At 32.2% G+C, this 21,951-nt stretch overlaps 1 protein-coding gene across 2 annotated transcripts in view; it reads left to right on the forward strand.

Annotated features, from left to right (window-relative positions):
- LOC145246613 (Golgi-specific brefeldin A-resistance guanine nucleotide exchange factor 1-like) overlaps positions 1-21,113 on the forward strand; it is a 188,925-nt gene extending 167,812 nt beyond the window's left edge. For both annotated transcript variants that reach the window (XM_080108280.1, XM_080108279.1), the window contains 8 exons: positions 2,696-2,849; positions 6,700-6,830; positions 11,119-11,220; positions 12,704-12,817; positions 14,914-15,079; positions 16,533-16,685; positions 17,860-18,098; positions 20,403-21,113. In XM_080108280.1, the coding sequence (XP_079964406.1) occupies positions 2,696-2,849; positions 6,700-6,830; positions 11,119-11,220; positions 12,704-12,817; positions 14,914-15,079; positions 16,533-16,685; positions 17,860-18,098; positions 20,403-20,459 (1,116 nt within the window). In that variant the 3' untranslated portion in view covers positions 20,460-21,113. The remainder of the gene's footprint in view (positions 1-2,695; positions 2,850-6,699; positions 6,831-11,118; positions 11,221-12,703; positions 12,818-14,913; positions 15,080-16,532; positions 16,686-17,859; positions 18,099-20,402) is intronic.
- Positions 21,114-21,951: the final 838 nt, after the last annotated feature.

The following is a 21,951-nucleotide window of genomic DNA, read 5'->3' on the forward strand; positions in this document are numbered from 1 at the left end:
TGTTTTACTGCGAACAGCCACAAATGTTTTTTTTTTCAAAATCAAAATAAGTATCAAAATCTCGTTTATACATAGATTCGAAAAAGTTGTCAAAAAACAAATATATAACAAATAAATGTTATCAAAGGCAAGATAAGTTACTTTTCTACCAAACTGGATATATTTTTTGTGTTTTTATTCAATGTAACATGTTTATTCAGCTCGAAAAAAATACAGTGTTTACCGTGGAAAATTAAAAATGGCGCCCGGCCCGACTCTCTTTGACACGGTAAGTTTGAGAAAAGGAGTTAAAAATAAAAAAAAAACTATACAAAATACTGTTAAAAACTCACCGAATATATGTCAGCCTATGTCACGGTAACATATATTGAGCGAGTTTCTAGCAGTATTTTGTCTTTTTTATTTTTAACTCTTTTCCCCAAACTTACCGTTTCAAGAGAGTCGGGCGCCATTTTAAATTTTCCAAAACATCGGTAAACACTGTTTTCAAGCTGAATAAACATGTTACATTAAATAAAAACACTAAAAAATTATCCAGTTAGGTAGAAAAGTAACTTGCTTTTGATAACATTTATTTGTTATATATTTGTTTTTTTGACAACTTTTTTGAATCTATGTGTATAGTAATACAAACCCTCAAAATCTATATCAATATTCTTGAAATTTTAAAAGCAGTTAGAAAACACATCAAACTACAATTAGGAAGCTTTTTATTTCGTTATTTTTTTTTCTACTTATTAAGCGAAAGATATTTTTACAACCTGCTCCAGCGTAGTATAAACGGCCTATGGAATTAACACCTTCAACCTCGAAAATAGAAATCAACAAATTTTTGAACGCTCTTTTTGAAAAAAAGCTCTCTTAACTTCACCTCTAATACAAATTATGTGTGGCAAGTCTCCTCCTAAAACACTCTTTAACCCTAACAATAACACTAAGTTCGAGTGGCAAGCCCCCCCCCAACAAAATACCTCTGTAAGCCACATACAAGCATCTAAAACAAACAAACAAAAAATAGATCCTTCCTTAAAGAAAAATACACATAAAAATAAATTGGTTAACTTTCCTAAAATGCTAGAACGGCCAGGAAATGATGAATTATTTTACATTAAATTTTTGTGAAACTAACCGCTCTCCCCTCTAATATTGTTTTTGTTAGCTTTGTCTCTGTCAAGTTTTCAGTATGTTCACACATAATTTTCCTTAGCCCTACAATTAATTCAAAGTCCGAATGGCAATCCTCCCCATATTCTCATTGCATAGAAACCCTCTTAAAACTACACATAATCATCTTAAAAAAAAAAAAAAAAAAAAAAAAAAGCATGCATATTTTCCCATAGAAAAAAAACCCAGTTAACTGCCCTAAAATGCTAGAATGACCTGTAATAGGAAATTATTTTACATTCAGTTCTAAAATAATTTGTTTATCTTTCATTAAAAGTTTTTCATGGCATTTTATACATAATTTCCTAAAAAGGTAGAATCACATTTTGGAGGGGTGGATAGAAGGAGTTGAGTAGGGTTAAACAGAAGGTGTTAATCTACAATAATACCAAAGAAATATTGCAATATATTCATTTTTAAATGGTCTTATGTTTAGATTTAAGTTTTTTGTACATAAAGCACATTACAATTCAACTTTGAGTTCTCCAACTTCTTTTCTGTTTATGGATACATGGCATTTTTAAGGAATTGCTGCATATTTATGCACATTTACTGCAGATTATTTGGAAACCATAAACTTTGGGAGATTTTCAGTTGCATATTCTGATTCCTTGTACAAAAATACACTTATATGGTAAATTTCATTTCTTAGTCTTGTGTTTTAACAAAGATATGACATTTTTACTGAAAAAGTAGTGTAAAAAATGTGACGAAACGCATATGGTCTTAAAGAGGGAAAAATATCCAAACGTGTGAGGCACAAAAATAGCCATAACTTTCTTAATTTTAATCAGATTTAAAAAATTTTAAAAGATTCTTTCTTAGCTCATCAAGCTCTTTCTATGCATACCAATATTGAAATATTTCAAGCTATTTCAATTTTTTCATGTGTATTGCTACTCTGATAAGTGGTGACTCTTATGTAAAAAAAAAAAAAAAAAAAAAAAAAAAAATGGTAAAATCAGAAAATACTCATCGTTATGATATTTGGGTTAACATCTGTTTCACATACTAGTATGCGTTTGATGACTTTTAAAAAAAATTGATTTCCTATCTTTGGCCAGGTCTTTATTTATCTCTCTCTTATCACTTCCTTCCATATTTTTCTTGGCCTTCCATTGCCAACTGACTCTGCTACCACAATTTTTCTGCATCTACTAACCCAAGAATCCACATCCATTTTTTCAATGTGATCGAAACGGTCTCCTATTCGGCACACATCTTTCTCTAATGTCCAGATTTAATCTTCCTCTGAGGTCCTCAGATCTAAATTCTTGTATCATTTTCTCAAACTTTACTGGCCAGGTTTCATTTCCAAACATCATCACATTGCATGCATATACCGAATAGACTCTTCCCGTTGTCGACAGCCTAATTATTCAAATTACAGTCATATTTTTTTTTATTAAATAATTAGTTTTGATGACTATTTGATTTGATAGGTTCTACACTTGTAGTTCATATGTTTTTTCATTATTTTAATCAGAATTGAATTTAATAATTCTTTCTGTAATTAATCATATTTTGGTAGTTGCTGGATTTGATGCATACATTGCACACAAGAGCCGCGTCGATCTTCAGTTATTGGGCAGAAGAAGGCAACACGAGTGGCGAAAACAGTGATGGTACGATTGATGCTGGTACTAGTACTCTATGGGCAAAATGTTGGTGTCCCTTGTTACAAGGTATGTCGAGACACAATCTGTCATTTCATTACACAGTGCATGCTGGGAAATTGTTTTTCGTATTCTTTAAAAAATCTTTCTTTAAATTTTTTTTTTAATTTATTTTTTTATTTATTGCTTGTTCGGAATAATATAAAAAAAATTGAATTTCAACTAAAAGCAATGTTATCTAGTTAATCACAATATCAAAATTAATTGCATATTATTGACATTTGTGAATTTATTTAGATGAGAATTGGTTATTCGTATTTGTATTCATTAAACTACTGTTCTCATCGAGAGTGTGATTTTCACAATGTGTTGGTCGATGTAACCTCCGACCTTCTTCAGGTGTATCTTATCAAATGTTTCTGTTGAACTCTGGAATTTGGACGGAATTTCGAACGGAACCCTTTTATGCCATGACTGGATAGAGGTCCTAAGTAATGTTTTTTTTTTTTTTTTGTTTTTCGCTCACACTGAGAATCGAACCTTCAGAAGAATATCACACTTTTTACCATTGATTTTTCCAAGTACTCTAACCACTGCTCCACTGGAGAGTTCTAGTACGAATTTTAAGAGCCTTAAACCTATTTTATTTCTACTTGTAAATATCACTATTTATTATTTTTACTATATATTACTGTGTATAAGATCTATTATTGATTCATTTTTTCTTTGCGATTCTTTGGTATTTAATTGTTATGCTCACCTGAGTGCGTTGATTTACTTGCCTTTTGTTTATTTACCCCCCCCCCTTTAGATGTATGTTTTTTTGTTAATTTTATTTATTAACCATTTAAATATTTTATTCAAATGTTTAATAAATATTTTTATGTGCATAAAACTTATCCATGGACATATGTATATATTTTTGTTCTACTTATTACTGTATATATCTGTTATTCATAATTAACAAATTAATAGCATTGTCTATAAGGATCTGTGGTGCAGTGGTTAGAGTACTTGGAAAAAAATCAAGTGTAAAAAGTGATATTCTCCTGAAGGTTAAAGGTTCAATTCTCAGTGTGGGCAACTGAAAAATACAATTGCGAATTACTTAGATTCTCTATCCAGTCATGGCTCACAGAACAAGAGCATACTACCCCCATGAAGTAAAACAGTTTCATTTGAAATTCTATCCAAATTCCTGAGGTTGACAAGATACACCTGAAGAAGATCGGAGGTTACATCGATCGAAATGTTAAAATCACACTCGAGATGAGAACAGTACACAGATGAATCCAAATAATACGAATAACACATGTATGTGCGTTTGTGTGTCTGTGAAAATATTTAACCAATAAACTTCTTTCTTAGAACTGCATGCCTGTAGAACACTCTTCCATTTGCCTGCTTTCCAGCTGACTACAATTTGTCTTCAAGTCCAACGTAAACAAGTTCTTGATGAACCGTCCCTCTAAGTAATCCAATTAACAAAATCTTTAATACCTACAATTACTACGCTATAATACCCATTAACCCTCATCCTCGAGTGACCTCTTGGCCTTGATAAGATGTGACTTCTTTGTAAAAAAAAAAAAAAAAAATTCTTAAACTACTGGTCACATAACACTGAAATTACAGGAAATAGTCATACACTAAGGATGGTGAAATTTTTCTTTTTGAAGGATAAATAATGTATACAGAAATATGGCAAGTTGAAATGTAAAATGTTAATTTCAATTTGCCAACATATTTCTATTACTTTTGCGCATATGCAAATTATTTCATAGCTTGAAGAAGTTAAATTTAAAATCTTTCTTATCTATCTGTCAATAGCTCAAACGGTAGGAAATGCAGCTAGGATGCCAAATATTTTGCTTTCGATTAAGTTGATAACATCCAAGTATTTTAATCTTTTGAAATCAGTACTATATATATATATATAGTCATCCATATACAGTACTGTTTTGCTGTATCACAGCTCATCAGTGCGGCTAGACAAACAACTACCTCCAGCCAGGATTGAAGCTCGACCACCCAAACGACAGTCGGCACTTCTAACCGTTACGCTATTAGTGAATTAACAATGTTTTCACATTGTCCAAACACCTAAGTTCAATTTGTTTGCACAAAGAGCATCACTTAATATACTAATGGCAGTTTGTATATCACTTCATATATATATATGAATTCAAAAGAGAATTGTCTGTTATAATAAATATGAAATCTGCATTGAATCAAAATATATTTAAGTATATAGTTTTTATTTACTCGGGAGTCACCACTTATGAAGGCCGGAAAGCCATTCGAGGATAAGGGTTGAGGTGTAAATTGGGTAGAATTTGATCTTTGAACAAGAACTTGTTTACATTGGATTTGAAGGCTACCATGTTGTATTCAACTGGGAAGCAGGCTAGCAGAACAGTGTCCCACAGGCAGGAAGTTTTGGGAAAGAAGCTTTGTTCATGGAATCTGCTTTTAAATTTAGACACAGAGTGGGGAAATCGTTTATACTGGTTGTAGCTAGCCAAGTGGTTTTTTATGACCAGACAAGGCTGGGTGACTCTCGCTAACATTACATGCGTAAAATATTTACTTTCACCATCCAGCGATCTGCCATTACTGCACTTAATATAATAAGAACTATTCTGTGATCTAACGATCTGGCATTACTACAGTTACCACCCTTGATTTCGTGCAGCTACTATCATAAGGACTAATCTGTTTATTATTTAAGTGAAACTTGCAATTAACTTTGAAAGAAATTTTCATTGATGATTAATTCAACTTTATCGTTTTTAGTAATTTTTGGACATGTTACTAATTTTGCCAGACACGTAGATAATGTTGCTTTTAGTTGAAAATCAATTTTGCTATTAATCTGTTATTTTTAAAAATAATTTTTTAAAAAGTTGTTTGTCTTGCATCTTGCAACATACATTTTTTTTTTTTTTTTTTTTCAGCGATGAAAATGTTTAACGCTTTCCTAGAATTCAGGGATTTCAGATTTTTGCATATGGAAGATATAATTAAAGGGTTAATATAATTGAAAGAGAACTAGAAGCAGAAGACTTTAAAATCAAAGAGACATCCACAAAGTCGACTAAAATAACAATTCACCAACACAAAAGATGAACTAGAAAATGATGAAGCAGCAAAAACAAAAATTATCAGAAGTTTTAAAAATATTAAAAGAAAAACATCAAATACTGTATTACTATTATGTCTCCTGGGTAACACCTGAGTTAACAAAAAGCAGAAGTTCTTTCTCTTGGTCAATGCTACATCTACACAAGGATGTTGAGCACTTTTAGATCACTTGCGAAATGTAAAACTGTAATCTTACATTTATTGTTTCCATTTAGAGTGATACTGAAACCATTGAAATAAAATTAAAGATGCCTCCAGAGCATTATAAAAACAATCCTTTCCAAGTATCCACCCTCCTCCTTCTCCCTTCTAGTCTGAAGAGAAGCTTAAATGTTAAATAATTTGTAAAGAAAATGGCGGAGATACAGTGAAATTACAGCATTTGCTTTCCAAATTATGGCCAAAAGACTTGACCCCCTCCCTCCCATACAAAATCTGTTCCATAGTCCCCTCTTAGAGGGTGCACTTACAGATTCATCATTTTTCTTCGACTAATTTTACATAAAAATAAACTTCTAGAATGACAAGCGAGCTTATGAAAAAAAGAAAAAAAAAACATAATTCATATTTGATGTACAATAAACTTTCTAAGAATTGTATGAATAAAAAAAAATGTAACAATAAAATTGTTTTTATAGCAAAATTTATAAATTGGACATCTTATTGATTTGTTTTACTGTTCATCAATATTAAATACAATATTTAAGAAAAGTTTACTGGTTGTAAATTGAAAATTTCTTTTTAAAACTTTTAATTTTTTTTTCTCTTTGATTAGGAATTGCCCGTTTATGTTGTGATTCTCGTCGTCAAGTACGGAGTCAAGCTCTAACCTACCTGCAGAGGGCGCTTCTTGTGCATGACCTGCAAACACTCTCTGCAGCAGAATGGGAAGCCTGCTTTAATAAGGTACAATCAGATTCTTACTTGTATTTTGGTTGTAAAAAATTAGTTTTTTGATAATTATCATCATATATAATGTATATTTATAAGGCTCTACTTTGCTTTGAGCATTTTGAAAAAAATATTTGCTTTATGTATTTTATTAATACCATAGAACTTGTTTAGTGTGTGTGTGTGTGTGTGTGTATATATATATATATATATGGTTTTAACAAAAACCAAGATTTCAAAAAATGGGTTGATAGCAACAAAAAAGTGTATTTCATTGTTAGTTACAATTGTTTCAAGACCATTTGGACAAATTCAAACATTATGTCGTTTGAAAATTTTCACAAGAACAGCCTTTCTTCAGACTTGTTGAATAAAAACACTTTAACAATAAAACATTATGGAAAACATTTTCCTTATAAGGAAAAGAAAACAAGCGAAACTATTTTACCTCGGTCGCATCCTTGCAAAGTATTAAAAAAAAAAATATTGTATATAAGGAAAAGAAAACAAGCGAAACTAATTTACCTCGGTTGCATCCTGTTTGAATTTGTCCAAATGGTCTTGAAACAATTGTAACTAACAATGAAATACACTTTTTGTTGCTATCAACCCATTTTTTGAAGTCTTGGTTTTTATTAAAACAGTATATGAATGCTCAATTATGAAATGATAATTTTGTAGCTTACAGTTTAAGTCATCTCTTTTTGGCTTAAAATTTATTGGTGTATGAACGATTACTGAATTATATAAACCCAGTAAAATTTGGTTTAGAATACTACAAATAAGACTATATATATATATATATATATATATATATATATATATATATATATAGTCTTGGAAGTTTCTTTAAAACTAGTAAAAAAAAATGTCAAAAATGTAAATCAATTAGTCTCCCGTATAACTGAATAGTTTTACTTAAATGAACCAACAATTGTACCAATGTTCTTAAAAGGATCATTAGTTGTTTATCATAAAACACTATCGAGAATTTGATATAATTTTATTACACACACACACATTTGTTTCTTAGAAGTAAATCCAATGACGCCCACGTGGTTATTAAAGAGTGCTTGATGGAGGACAGAGCTAGTATATAGTCTGTTTATTATACAAACATTATTGGTTACATATGTGCATACCACTGAAACATGTATGCACATATGTAACCAGACATATACACACACATACAAACGCATACACAAAAAGAAATATATTTACTATGTATGGTATCCGTTGTTACTTTAAGGTCTTTTACTTTCATTTTTTTTTTTTTTTTGTTTCGTTTTTATTTTTTTAAATTTTGAAAGTTAAATTTAATTATTTCATGTTTCTAGTATTTTGGAGGTCATTTTAAAAATGATTTTTCTTTTTTGTTTTAATTGATGAATAAGGATTAGGTGTAACTCTTAAAATCTATTCGATACATAATGTTGGAAGAATTAAACCACACAAAGTTAATGTATGTATGAATTTCCTTTTAATGTTCGGTGTGTGTGTGTATTCGACATGGATTTATGTGCAGCATTTTTTCTGTATGTCTTTTGGAAGCTTGATGTTATGTTGACACTCTGATATCAGCTGGAAAAACTCTGGGGGTAAACAAACTTGTTTGTGTATTATTTGGATTCTTTGGACTACTGTTCTCATCTTGACTGTTATTTTTATGACGTTTCGGTCAACGTAAACTCTGACCTTTTTCAAATGTATCTTGTCAAACTTGAGAACCGGCAAAGAGTTTCCAACGGAAACCTTTATGTAAGCCATGAGAGTATCATGCTTATTTAATCCACAGGGATAGCATTCACTATGCCTCGGATCTGCAAGGCATAGTTGAAATACTTAGTAAAATTCAATTGGAAAGTTATATTCTTCTGGAGGTGGAAGGTTCAATCCTCAGTGCAGGCGACACTCAAAATACAATTATGAATTACTTAGGAATTATATCTAGTCATGGCTGACTGAACAAGAGCATGCTACACCCATGGATTAAATAAAAGTTTCCATTCAAATTTTAGTGCAGATTCTCAAGTTCAATAAAAACAGTCTCAAATTCAAAAAGATACACTTGAAGCATGTTGGAAGTTACATCGACTGAAACGTGAAAATGACACTAAAGATGAGAACAGTAACCCGAAGAATCCAAATAATCACTCCTCATCTGAAAAATTCAGAAAAGCTTGTTTGCTTTTATTGCAATTGGTCGTAGTCATATTTTGATGAATCATGTAGGAAACTTTCTGATTGGTTAATTGATATTTGGTTAAAATTTTAATGCAATTTGATCAAGTGTAGAGTGTTGCTTTTTACATCTCCTGTTTCCATTTCTTTTGAGCTTTATTATTAGCAAGTGGAAATTATATGAAAGAAATAAAAGAATGAAGCAAACAATGTTGAATCTGTGTGTCTGTTTTACAAATATTTTCATGAAATGTATTCTGATAAGCTCACACACTTATACCTCCTCAACGTACATACCTCTGACCAACCCGTTCAGCAACAAAATCCAATCCCTCCATTGTAGAGGTCACTAGATTCTGGAAAACCTTCTACTCTAATAACTTCTTCCTTCGGACTGCTAGATTTTGGAATTTCCTGCTTGTTTCTCTTACTTTATGACATGCAGAAATTTAAATGTAATGTAAACCAACATCCATCTCATCTTACATAGTCTCCTGTAAATATGGTCCTAAATAGTAGCTTTTTATGTCCACATTGTAATATACCTTGTTTGAGGCGAATAAAAGTTTAAAAAACAAAACAAAACATTGTGACTTAGCATTTTCGTTTTTGTGGGTGGGTGGAGGGGCTGTTTACTGGCATCAAATGAGATTATGTTGTGAGTTGCTATGTAGTCAGTTATCTCAACATAGCTAGAAATGACTTGAAAGATGAGTACTTTTTGATTATTTAATTTTAAAAATAACCCTTTTAACCAGTTAATAGTTTCTTCATAATCTTTAATTTTCTTTATCTAAAGTAGCAAAACGATGTGTATGGACACCTGTTCACTTAGTCTCTTATTAACTGTTGTTTAAAATTTTCTTTTCCATCTTATATCACACGAATCCATTCAGTCATTATGCCTTAGCATTTTTGTCTTTTGTATCAAAGATTCAATTTAATTTATTTGGCAAAAAATAAAAAAAACAATTGTGCTTGAATGGTAAGAAAAATAGTAAAAATTTGCAAAGGACAAAGTAGTCCAACACCTGTCTAAATTTACTTTAAATTATTACATTGTTGTATTTATTTCATTTGGAAGTTTTTTCTATGGACCAGGGATTCTGATTGAGAATGTAGCCCTCTTTCAATTCAATTAAAATCTTTGGTGAAAAATTTTCATGTAGTCCTGCGTGGTCCTCTTTCTGATGCAAAAATGAATAAAATGTCCATTAAGATTGTAGACCAAAATCAGATCCCCTGGTAATCATCAGCGCTCAAGGAAAAAAAAGTTAAGATTTTTTTTGAGTCAGCTATCATAGGGCAGATCCAATAGACCCTGCACTATTTGAGTAGCCATTTCCAAGCATGTTGAAGACTAGACTTGAGATTGTTAATTTTACTTCTACGAGCTACTAATTTGGCATTGTTTGTAAATAGTAGCACGTTTCCACCAATCATTTTTGGCATATTGTTGATATAGAATAAGAAGAGAATCAGATCTGCCATGGAACCGTGAGGAGCACTACTGCAAGCATCAATCTCAGATGAAAACCTGCCATTTATCTCAACTTTGCATGTTCAATGACTAAGAACTTCACTTTATGACTGATTCGTTTTATTGATTTTTCGATATTTATCTAACAAATTTCTGTACAAAACATATCTAAGAACACTGCCAGACATATAAATTAGCTTTGTGTGAAATTTGCAAAACATAGGCTCAGCCGTTTCGGAACCTATGAGAAAGGAACTCACACACACGCAAAGTGACTTTTCTATAATCGTAGAGATATATTCATGGAGATCATAGGTGTTGAGCTTATGTGAACGTAAGTGTTGATTAACGCAGTCTTTGTCCAAAAAGAGAATGTCATCAGTATCTCCATTGTCCATCACAAGTAAACTTGTTAGACATGACTGTTTTGGAATGAAACCATGGAGAGATGGTAGTAGTAGATGTTAGATGAGCCATGATTATTCGCTCGAGTCGAACCTCTGCGTACTTAGTTTTAGTATAAAACGAATCCAATTGAAAACGTTTGTCTTATTTTTATGTTCCTTTTTTGCATTCAATTTCCACATCCGTTCTTCACATCCGTTATTCGTGTTTACTTTCATGAATCCTGTTGTACTTCAGGTTCTCTTCCCATTGCTAACAAAACTGTTAAGTAATATCAACAATCAAGATCCTTCAGGAATGGAGGAGACAAGAGTCAGAGCATCAACACTGTTGTGCAAGGTAAGTGCGGACACTTTTCACTAATACTTATTTGTGGACTGTATCTTCATAGTTGTATGTAAATAAATATACAAATTACTCATCTCAAAGAATTAAAAAAATATATATTTTTCACTAATTCATTACAAAATTACTACCCCCCCCAAAAAAAAAACAAGCCTGATTGTCTCCAGTTTTATACAAAGATGGTAATTTGAATCCAGATATTGTACAATCTTTTTTTATATTATCTTTTATATTATATTATTTTTAAATATTATCTTCCGCATTCATATATTTCTATACATAGTGAATTTATAATATTTATATTTATCTTTGTAATTCTAGTGTATTAAAAATATGATCTGCCAGTGTTTGCATCATCATATAATATATCTGTCAAACAAAAGTTACAGCGTAATAAAACAAACTGTTGGATGAATCCATTTCAAGTATTTAGGGGAATTGAGAAAGCAAGTAGAAATCCAACTCCTTCAACCTTCACTCTATTTCCATAAAGAGACAGTTTTGTTTTTATTTCTGCTTTTATATTAGACAAATTTATAAGCTTTCTTTTCAAAACTTTCCAGTCTGAAGCATTTTCTTTCTATTTTTTTTTTTAACTTAATTCAAACGTTAGTTTATGTTAATATTAGTATAAACACCGGAGAAGAATTTTTTTCTACATTATTTTCAATGACAGTGTACACTCGTGAATATATTAAAAATGGTTAAAAAAACAAAAAAACTATAGTTGTATTACTGATCACATTTAGCAATGTTTTGTTTTTGATTATTAAATTTATTTGTTAATTGGATATTTTTCTCGCAGGACTTTTAGCACGTATATAAGTGCATTAAGTATGGATATTTGTTTAAAGATTTCAATGAGATATTAGGTAAACGGTATATTTAAGTATAAATTTGTTGACCATTTCGTTTGTTGATCCCCCCGACAAAGGAGGGATTAAACCTAGGAATTTACTCTCATTCATCCGTTTGCACTTTTCTCAATAACCATGCCTTGGATTTTAAAAATTTTGAACAAACATTAGTCATGGTGAAAGTAAATTTTTCTATCCTGAAGGAGGACCCCACATGCTCGGCTTGTTGAGTAGATATTTTCATATGAGAAAAAAAGTATTTTGTGTTGAATGTAACATAATTTGGAAGATTGTCGTAATTGATTTAACAAATAAAAATTGATGAGTCAGAAGCAAATTTTTATTCATCAGTTTAAATGTTATTTGGGTCTGACTTTCAAAAATTTGATCTGATAACTTTGTTAGATAATAGATAACCTGGTACAACAATAACAAATTGAAATTTGCTAGTCACCTTAAGTACTATTTGGGTCTGACTTTACAATTTTGACAAGATAATTGTAGGTCTTCGATTTTAATTTAAAATTTAACAAATGATAATTTTTAACTGTTTTATTATTAACTCCTCTCTGCAATCCCCCCTTCCCATTTTTAAAAAAATAATTTCTCTTTTCTTGTAGGTTTTTCTGCAGCATCTGACTCCCTTACTCTCGTTGAGTACATTCACAGCTCTTTGGCTCACCATCTTAGATTTTATGGACAAGTACATGCACAAAGAAGGCAGTGATCTCTTGGTAAGAAATAACTTTGTTTCCCTTTTTATTTTTTTATTTTCCTACATGTTTTGACATAAAATACAAGCGACCTTATTTATAAAAAGATTAAATAAGAAAAAGCTAATTTTTTTTTTTGTCCTTATTTTTTTATTTAAAATTATTTTTTTTGTTATTTGGCTGGATTTTATTTCCTTTTCAATTTACTATTTTTCTCTTTCCATCTTGCCTCGCCTTCCTTTTCTCTCTTAGGAAAGTTCTCTCTGAAAACTGGAAATGTTAATTTTGCTATGAATGAATTGACTTTGAATGATTCATGTAGTCAGTAGGGATAGTTAGATGACTTTGGTTTATTCAAAGAACGACTCCATTTCTTTTTCTCTTTGCATGCACACTGTATCTTTTCCTTAGTTTGGACTTTCTTAATTAAAACTGAAGTTGTTTAGAAAAAATTTTTTTTTGCTCTTCCCTCCCCTCTCTCTCTTTTTGCACACATCAGGTTTGGGGGTAGATTATCAAATTGGCTCGGTTAACTCACACTGTTTAGATATGGATAAAACAGAAACTTGTGTTTAATAAGTCGTCCGCAAGAAATGCGATCAATTTTTTATTTTCCTTTTACCAAACATCCTTCCTTCTCACTTCCTCTCATATTTACCGTAACTTTTTTCTGTGAATCAACCTTGATACTTCAACTGTTCTACATCTACTAGCCCAAGAACTTTCATCCATGCTTTTAACATGACAATACCATTGAAGGCTCCTGTTCTGCAAGCATCTCGATATACTGTATTATTTGGATTTTTCACAATGCTGCTCTCATTATTTGCACAACATTTTGATTGATGTAACCTTAGACCTTCTTTAGGTGTATGTTGTTGAGCATTGGCTGAAACATTGTATGAATAACATTAAACATGAGAATAGTAGTCTAAATAATTAAAATAGAACTCATTGATCCTCATCTCAAAAATTTATAAATATTTCTATTATATTTACTGTTCAGATTTAATCTACTCTGAGATCATCAGTTCTGAGCTTGTCTTTAATACTCATTACATATCCATCGTATCATTCTCATACCATTTCTCTCCATTCAACGTGTGTTCTTAACACCTACTTGCAAGTTTTCAGCTGTAGAAAAATAAAATTATATGAAAAAAAAGGTGGGGGGGGGGAAACAGAAAAGCTTTCCCTAATCTTTTTAGCCCAACTTATCTTTGTGTTTGTTTCTTAGAAAACGTTTAAAATGTTTATTTTATTTTTTTATTTTTTATTCAATTTTTTTACAAAAGGCTCACCATATATCAAGGCCTGGAGGCCACTCGAAGATAAAGGTTAATGTGTGTATGGTAGTCGTTGAGACAGTAGTGTAGTAATTGTTTGTGGTGGAAATTTGGTATATTTACAAAGATGGTTCGATAAGTGCTTGTTTACATTGGACTTGAAGATGACAATATTGTAGTCAGTTGGAAAGCAGACCAGTGGAACACAGTTCCACAGGTGGGCAGTTCTAGGAAAGAAGCTTTGTTCATAGAATCCACATTTCGGTTTAGGTACAGATAGTGGGGGAAATTATTGATATTGATTCTGGCTAGACGAGTGTTTTTTGTGAAAGATTGATGAGGGGGGAGACCATAGATTGGAGCTCAGTCGAACGCTTGCCATGGAAATAACAATAGAGCAGACTCACAACATTTCTTCTGTGGGAAAGAGGTTGCAGAGAAGAAAAAAGGGCATCACCTGAAGCAGTTTAGTTACATAACTTGCTCACTACTATTGTATTTTTAGTAAAAAAAAGTCTATTGCTATAGACACAAATATTGCAGCCGTGACACAAGTAATCTAAAATATTTGTTTCAGAGTTATGTCCCCTACGTGCACTCTCTTTACTGTCTACTTTATAATGTCCAAGAAAAATGCGATTTTACCAAATTTTTTGTAAAAATTATTTTGAACTATGAATTTTCTATTCAATGATTTTTCATAATTTTTAGATATATTACTAATTTCAGCATGATAAGTAAGTACGTAATATTGTTTTTGCTTAAAACAAAATATTAAAAAAAAATCAATCTGTTGAATGTATCTTAACAAGCATTCTCATCCCTTTACAGTCTGAAGCTATCCCAGAATCCCTGAAAAACATGTTATTGGTCATGGACACAGCGGGAATCTTCCACCCAGATTCCACTGACTCCCAACTGTGGAAACTCACCTGGGATCGTATTGATACATTCTTACCTAACTTGCGAGAGGAGCTATTCAAGCCACAGGAACCAGGTAAAACCCAGTTATTATTGAAAATAGAAACTAATTATTAATGCATAATTAAAGACGATTTTGTATCTTTTATTATTTGTTGATCGTTTCATGCAAACTTTATTTGCGATGAGTAAAGAAATTTGTTGTTGCCCATCCAACAGTCGCTTAAAAATGGAAAGTTTTAGCAAATCTTTTTAATCACATGTTTATTAACTTTTTCTTTCTTTTTTTTTTTTGCATGATGTGAACTGTTAGTGTGCTTCTCGTATTTAAACTTCATTAGCTACAATATGGACCAAGTAATGAGTCATTACAATAAACAGAACAAAATCATTATCAAAAGTGACTTTCACTCACACAGAGTTGTAACCTTGGTTAAAGTGAGTGTCCCTAATGATGGTCTGAACAGAGCTGAAAGGGAGAAACAGACCAAATACCAAGGTCTCGTGTATGATATGAAAAGAAACTGGAATCTTAGGGAGATATCAATCATACCAGTTATTATAGGTGCCACAGGGCTTATGAAGAAAAACCTGAAGTCCTACCTAACTAATATTCTTGGTGAACCAAGTGCAAAAGAGATCCAGACAATTGCATGTAAGGGAACAATGAGGATACTAAAAAGAGCTTTCGGTTTGTTTCAATAAAAAGCAGGGTAATGTTGGCAGCTGGTTTGGCTGCCCCATACACAACGTTACAATCTTCAAAGAAAGAAAATTGAAAAAAAAAAAAATTTTTTTTATATAATAGTAGAAGATAATCAATCATAATTTTTTTTTTTACTTTTCCAGTGTTTTCCACATAATAGGAGGAAGGACATTTAATCATCTATTCACCTTAGGCAGGTTGAACTGGCTTCTCCTGGAGGAGGAAGTTTCTAGTAATCATCAAATTCACAAATGGTTTAAAGTCACATTTATATCCCAGTTAAAGGAGATGACGACGTTAGATTTTTGCAATTCTTGCAGGGAAATGTCAATGTCCTCCTACATGCAGTTCCTGGGATCCCAAATGGTCACCCCCATCTGGTACTGACCAGGCTCAACGTTGCTTAAGTTTGATGATTTAACAAGAACCGGTGTGTCAACATGATTATCTATTCATACTCAGACTATCTTCCATTCTCATAATATTTTTCTGTAGATGAGTTGTTTTGGCATACAATGAAATAGTTAGCCTGAGCATCACCAGACCTTTGAATGCTACTGATTATAGGTGAACACTATATTGAAACTGATGCGACACACATTAACAGAATAATGAATACACATGCATAACATGACATAAGCATTCACATGAAGTTCAATATGAATGTTTTTGTGAATCATTGAATTGATTGATTTCTCATTAAAAAAAAAACAAAAAAAAAACAACTTTTTTTTAATTATTCTGATTGCAAAAAACTAATGTTTAAAAAAAAAAAAAATGCAAAATTTTGTAGATTTTAATAATTTCTTAAATGATATTTTAGTTTGTATTCCGGATTCAAGAAAAGTTGAACTTCGCAGCAGTCCCAGTTTGGAGAAGGTTGTCGTAATTCCGAACGACGAGATACAGTCAGTGCAGACTACAGCATCTCCGGTTCCTTCACCAGATTCTCCAAGTTCTCAAACTTCTGACAGTGGTTCGTTTGCTTTCTTGTCTTTCTTAAATTGCATAGTTTTCGGAATTCTAAAGCTCTGCTGAATTTCAAATTGAAAGGGAGATCTACTGACTTCCAATTATAAAGACATATTAATAAATTATAATTTCATTTTAAATACTCATATATCATTCCAACTTCCTGTCGTTGAATACTTTCGTCACTGCTGATTATGACAGCCCACTAACATAGCTCCATAAGTACTTAATTCCCTTCCATTTAAATGTTAATTGCTGGTAGCCAAGAGGAAAGGTACTAACCTACAAAGTCATGGTTGACTTTGTTGATCAAGTTCAAATCTCCTGACTAGCAGTAATTATCACTTTTTACACTGATGATTGCATAAGCATGAAACACTAGTTGCTGTAGGTATAAAACTGATTGATATCTATTTTAAAATATTACACACGCACAAAAATAAAAAACAAAATGATAATTGTTGATCTACATGACAAGTATTTATGTTTAAATATCTAAGAAAAAAGAAAGTAATGAAAACTTATGAGAAACTTGAATTGAACGTATTACAATAAAACAAGTTTTTTTTTTTAATCTAAAATGTTCATATTCAGAAAACTACTGGAATTAAATTTTGAAAACTTTTTGAAAAAAAACCTTCCTTAATTTTTAAATTCTTAATCGTTTTCTCTTTATTTAATTTTTTTCTTAAAACTTTTTTTTTTAAATAGCTTGAAAACATTTTTTTTTTTTAAATAACTTTAAAACATTTAAAAAAGAAAAAAAAAACTTTAAAACATCTTTTTTTTCTTTTTAAAGAAAAAGACTTAAATTTTTTGGGTGCTCATTTAGAATTCAACTTATTTAAAAAAAAACTAAATTGCAGATTCAAAATTATGATGTATGTACCTGTCATAGAATGAAAATGTCTTATTCCAAAAATCACTGTAAATTTATCAATTAGTTTTTTTTATATAAAGAAAATAATTTTCAAATGATTTAAAATTTGATCAATTTACGTTCTTTTTGGAATATGACATCTTTGTTCTGTGATTGGTATGTACATCATAAAGATTTTTCTATATCTTCTGTAATTTTGGTTTTTAAATTGACTGGAATTCATTTTTTTTTTTTTTTATGTAATGGTATTTATAACTTTGATAAATCTCTTTTGTATGTGACTTATTTCCAACTGCAGGCATTGGTAAGTCCCCAAGACCAAGTAGTCCTTTGGTTGGTGAGACCGGTACACCAGTGACGTCAGCTTATATTCTCCATCCTCCGTTACCCAGTGTTACTTCCCGCAACAGTTCAACCACAGACACGATGACAGTGACCTGCGGCAACACATCGCCAACTGCAACAGCCAGTACTGTACCCTTGCTGCTCAATCCTGACATAATGCAGGGTACCACCATACCGTTCATCTCTCCACAAGTAAGAACCATGTTATGATTGTGGTACAAGTTTAGAATTCAACCTAATTTAAAAAAATAGAAATACACAAACATCTTTATGTGGTATCTACCTGTCACGGAAGAAAGACGTCATATCCCAAAAATCACTCAAATTAATCAAGTAGTTTTATTTTTATCTAAAAAAATCAAATTTTGTGAATAAGCAAAAAGGGACTGTGGTTCTTGGTTTGAGTTTCATACAGTCAGTCATGCTGATAAGCTGTAGATATGATAAAACATGTGCTGTGGATAACGAGGGGTGTGCAATAAGTAATGCCCCTGACCCACTTCCAGTTGTCTGATCTAGCTGAAATTTTGCATGTGCAATGATTTATATCTCTACGGGTTATGTGGCAAATTACAGCTCGGAACTAATTGTGGTTTCTGTTTTACATGTGTTTGAACTGAGTCAGGTGTGAAATGGAGCCTGTTGAATGTCGAGCAGTGATCCGGTTTTTGTATTTGAAAGGACGTACACTACAGGAGACTTTTGATGAAATGAAAGAAACTTATGGTGATAATGTCCCATCATATGACCTTGTAAAACGCTGGCATCATAAATTCAAACACGGCCGGAAGTCTGTGGAAACAGCTCCCAGACCTGGTCGCCCCCCCCCTTCTGCCATTGATGAGGCATCTGTCCGTCAAGTTGAGGCTGCCATTTGGGAAGATCGGCACATTACTATTCGCCAAATAGCCCAAGATGTCAAGATTAGTACAGGGTCTGTGGAAACTATCATTCATGACCATTTGCATATGCATAAGGTGTCTGCCAGATGGATTCCCAGGTTGCTCACACCATTCCAGAAGCGAGAAGGCGTTGAGTGCTCGAGGATGAATTTGGAGATATGTCAAAGTTTTTCAAAAGACTGATTACACAGGATGAAACCTGGATCCATCACTATGATCCAGAGATCAAAGCCCAGTCAATGCAGTGGAAGCACTTGGACTCACCACCTCCAAAGAAGGCAAGGGTGCAGCTCTCCGCTGGCAAGGTCATGCTCACAATCTTCTGGGACCAGGACGTAGTAGTGATGATAGATTTCCTGGTAAAGGGTACAATTACAGGAGCCTATTATGCTTCACTTTTGAGGAAATTAAGGGAAGCTATCAAAATCAAGAGGCGGGGCAAGATCAGCAATGGTACCCTCCTCCTGCAGGACAATGCTCCGGTCCACAACTCGCATGTCGCCAGATCAGAAGCACGGGCGTGTGGTTATGAAATCCTTCCCCATCCTCTGACTTTCACCTCTTCCCAGCCATGAAGTTGTTTTTGAAAAGAAAGTGTTTCCCAGATGATGCAGCCTTGATTTCTGAAGTCATGTCGTGGTTGGAGGACCAACCTGGGGTGTTCTACAAAAACGGTCTCCAGAGCTGCATCAAACAATGGGAGAAATGCATAACTCTGGGTGGTTCCTATGTAGAGAAAGACTAATAACTGTGCCAAGTTTCGTTGCTCTACTGCTATTGGAAGTGGTTCAGGGGCATTACTTATTGCACACCCCACGTATTAAGATGGGTCTTTTGATTAACTAGTAGGAAGACCCGACGTTGTCCGGGATTGAATTAATCAGCAAATGTTTTACTCTTCCATACTTTTGTCATCAAAATCAGCAAAATCGCCCATTTTTAAATAAAGTCAATTGATTGCCTGCTGTAGTTAGCCCCCAGCCAGTGGCTTCACATACCTCCTTGGAGTGAATTAATCCACAATACATTGTATGCTCTGTAAATGGCTTGAATTAAAGTTTAAAATGCAAAAATCAAGTACCATGGTTCAGTTGTGCTAAAACAAAACACAAAATATTCACTTCGAATGCAGCCTGTCTTATCAAAAAACCAATTGTTGACTTTATGGAATTATTTTTACATAATGACTTAAATTAGTTCAATGTACAAAAATCAAGTATCATGGTTCTACTGTGCTCTAAAAAGAAACATTCATTTCGAACGTCTTATAAAAGAATTTCCAGATGATTATATTGGCTGAGCCTTTCTGCTTGTGCACTGACAAAACTTCTCAAATGATCCGAATGATCCAAATAATTCAGATAATTCAAATAATCTTTCCTGGGGTCATGACTGGGTAGAAGTCCTAAGTAATTTGCAACTATATTTTGTACTACAGGTCCTCATCTAAAAAAAAAAAAAAGAAAAAAATTGTAAAAGATAAAATTTGAAATCTAAGTTTTCAAGTTTTTATTCTGGTGTAATTATAAATTCATTTTTTAATTTTTTGAAAACAAAACAAAAAAAAATATATATATATATTTTTTTTTTTCAGATGAAGAGACAAGCGAACTATGCGAGTGAGAATGAATCTGCTATGGATATTCATTAACACAAGTTGTAATAACAATTGACTGACCTGACCCACTTGAGACATTTACGATGTTCTGGTGGTCTTCCTTCTTGTTGTTGTTGATCATGATGATGATGTTGTCATTGTTGTTGTTGTTTCATCCTTTTTCTTTACTTTTTTTTTTTTTTATCTTGGAAAACCTGACCAAAATAACCCTACATACAGATTTTTTTTTTTGTGATAGAGGGTAGGGGTTTGACAAACCTACATATATATATCTCTCTATATATTTATGTATATTGAATCCAGCAATATTCTGAGCTAACTGTTTTCGGACAGCTTAGATAAAGGACAGTGATGAATTTTGTTTTTACTTCTGACCTCTGAGGATTTGAATTCTATGGATTTAAAAAAAAAATTGCTTGTAAAATCAACAGCAACAAATAAAACATGATAAACAAAATAAATGAAAAAAAAAAATGAAAAAAAAAAAACGCAATCTATGAAAATGTATAAAACGGAATGAAGAAACAACAATTGTCATTGTTGTTGACGAACTGAAAAAGTTTGTTCCTTTGTGATGTTGGACATCTGGAGTCGCATCTGCTCGTTCTCCTTTGCCATCTTTTTTTTTGATTTTAGTTGTTCATTTTCAACAGAAGAAAAACATTAAAAAAATATATCATTGCTGCAGCTTTGTTGTTATTTTATTTATTTATTGTTTTTTAATTAATTTATGCTTTATAGTGAGAGAGGAAGAGAAGAAAAAAATGAAAGTTAAAAAAAAAAAATGTATATTATTGATCGAACAAGAGCATGCTACCCGTGTGGATTAAATAAAGGGTCCTGTTCAAAATTTTGTGCTGATTCCCGAGTTCAACAGAAAGATTCCCCAAGTTCAACAAGATGCATCTAAACAAGATAGATTGAAGGTTACATCGACTGAAACGTTGTGAAAATGACGCTCAAGATGAGAACAGTAGTCCAAAGAATCCAAAAATACAAATAATCAACCCTCACCTAAAAAATTCAGAAACATAAAAAAATGGCTCAACCCGAAAAAAAAAAAAATTTTCCAAAGAAAAGTGTTGCATTCTGTTATACCATTTTTAGAGATGACGATCTTCATTTTTTCGCCCACCTGGATACCTCTTTGTGTTGTACTAATGCAAATACATGTTTTATTACTTTTACTGAAGCAGAACACATCACAATTAAATGTTTTTATGTATCAGATTGACAAGAAAGTTCTTGCATTTTTTAACTTTTTAATTCAGATGAACATATCTCAGCTCAAATAAAAATTTATTGCTCGAAATAAGCACCATCAGAATCGACACACTTTTGCAAACGTAAAACAAGTGTATTTATGCCAGTAACATAAAAATCTTGTTCTTGTGGCAATGAAGTCACTGAACGCGTTTCTGATATCGCTTAAGTTCTTGAAGCATTTCTCATGCAGAAAGTTGTCGAGATGCTTGAAAAAGTGGTAGTCGGTATGTGAGAGGTTTGGAGAATTATGGCAGATCTG

Source organism: Euprymna scolopes, chromosome 24, assembly GCF_053919585.1.
Source record: "Euprymna scolopes isolate OS-2025 chromosome 24, ASM5391958v1, whole genome shotgun sequence".
Lineage (NCBI taxonomy): Eukaryota > Metazoa > Mollusca > Cephalopoda > Sepiida > Sepiolidae > Euprymna > Euprymna scolopes.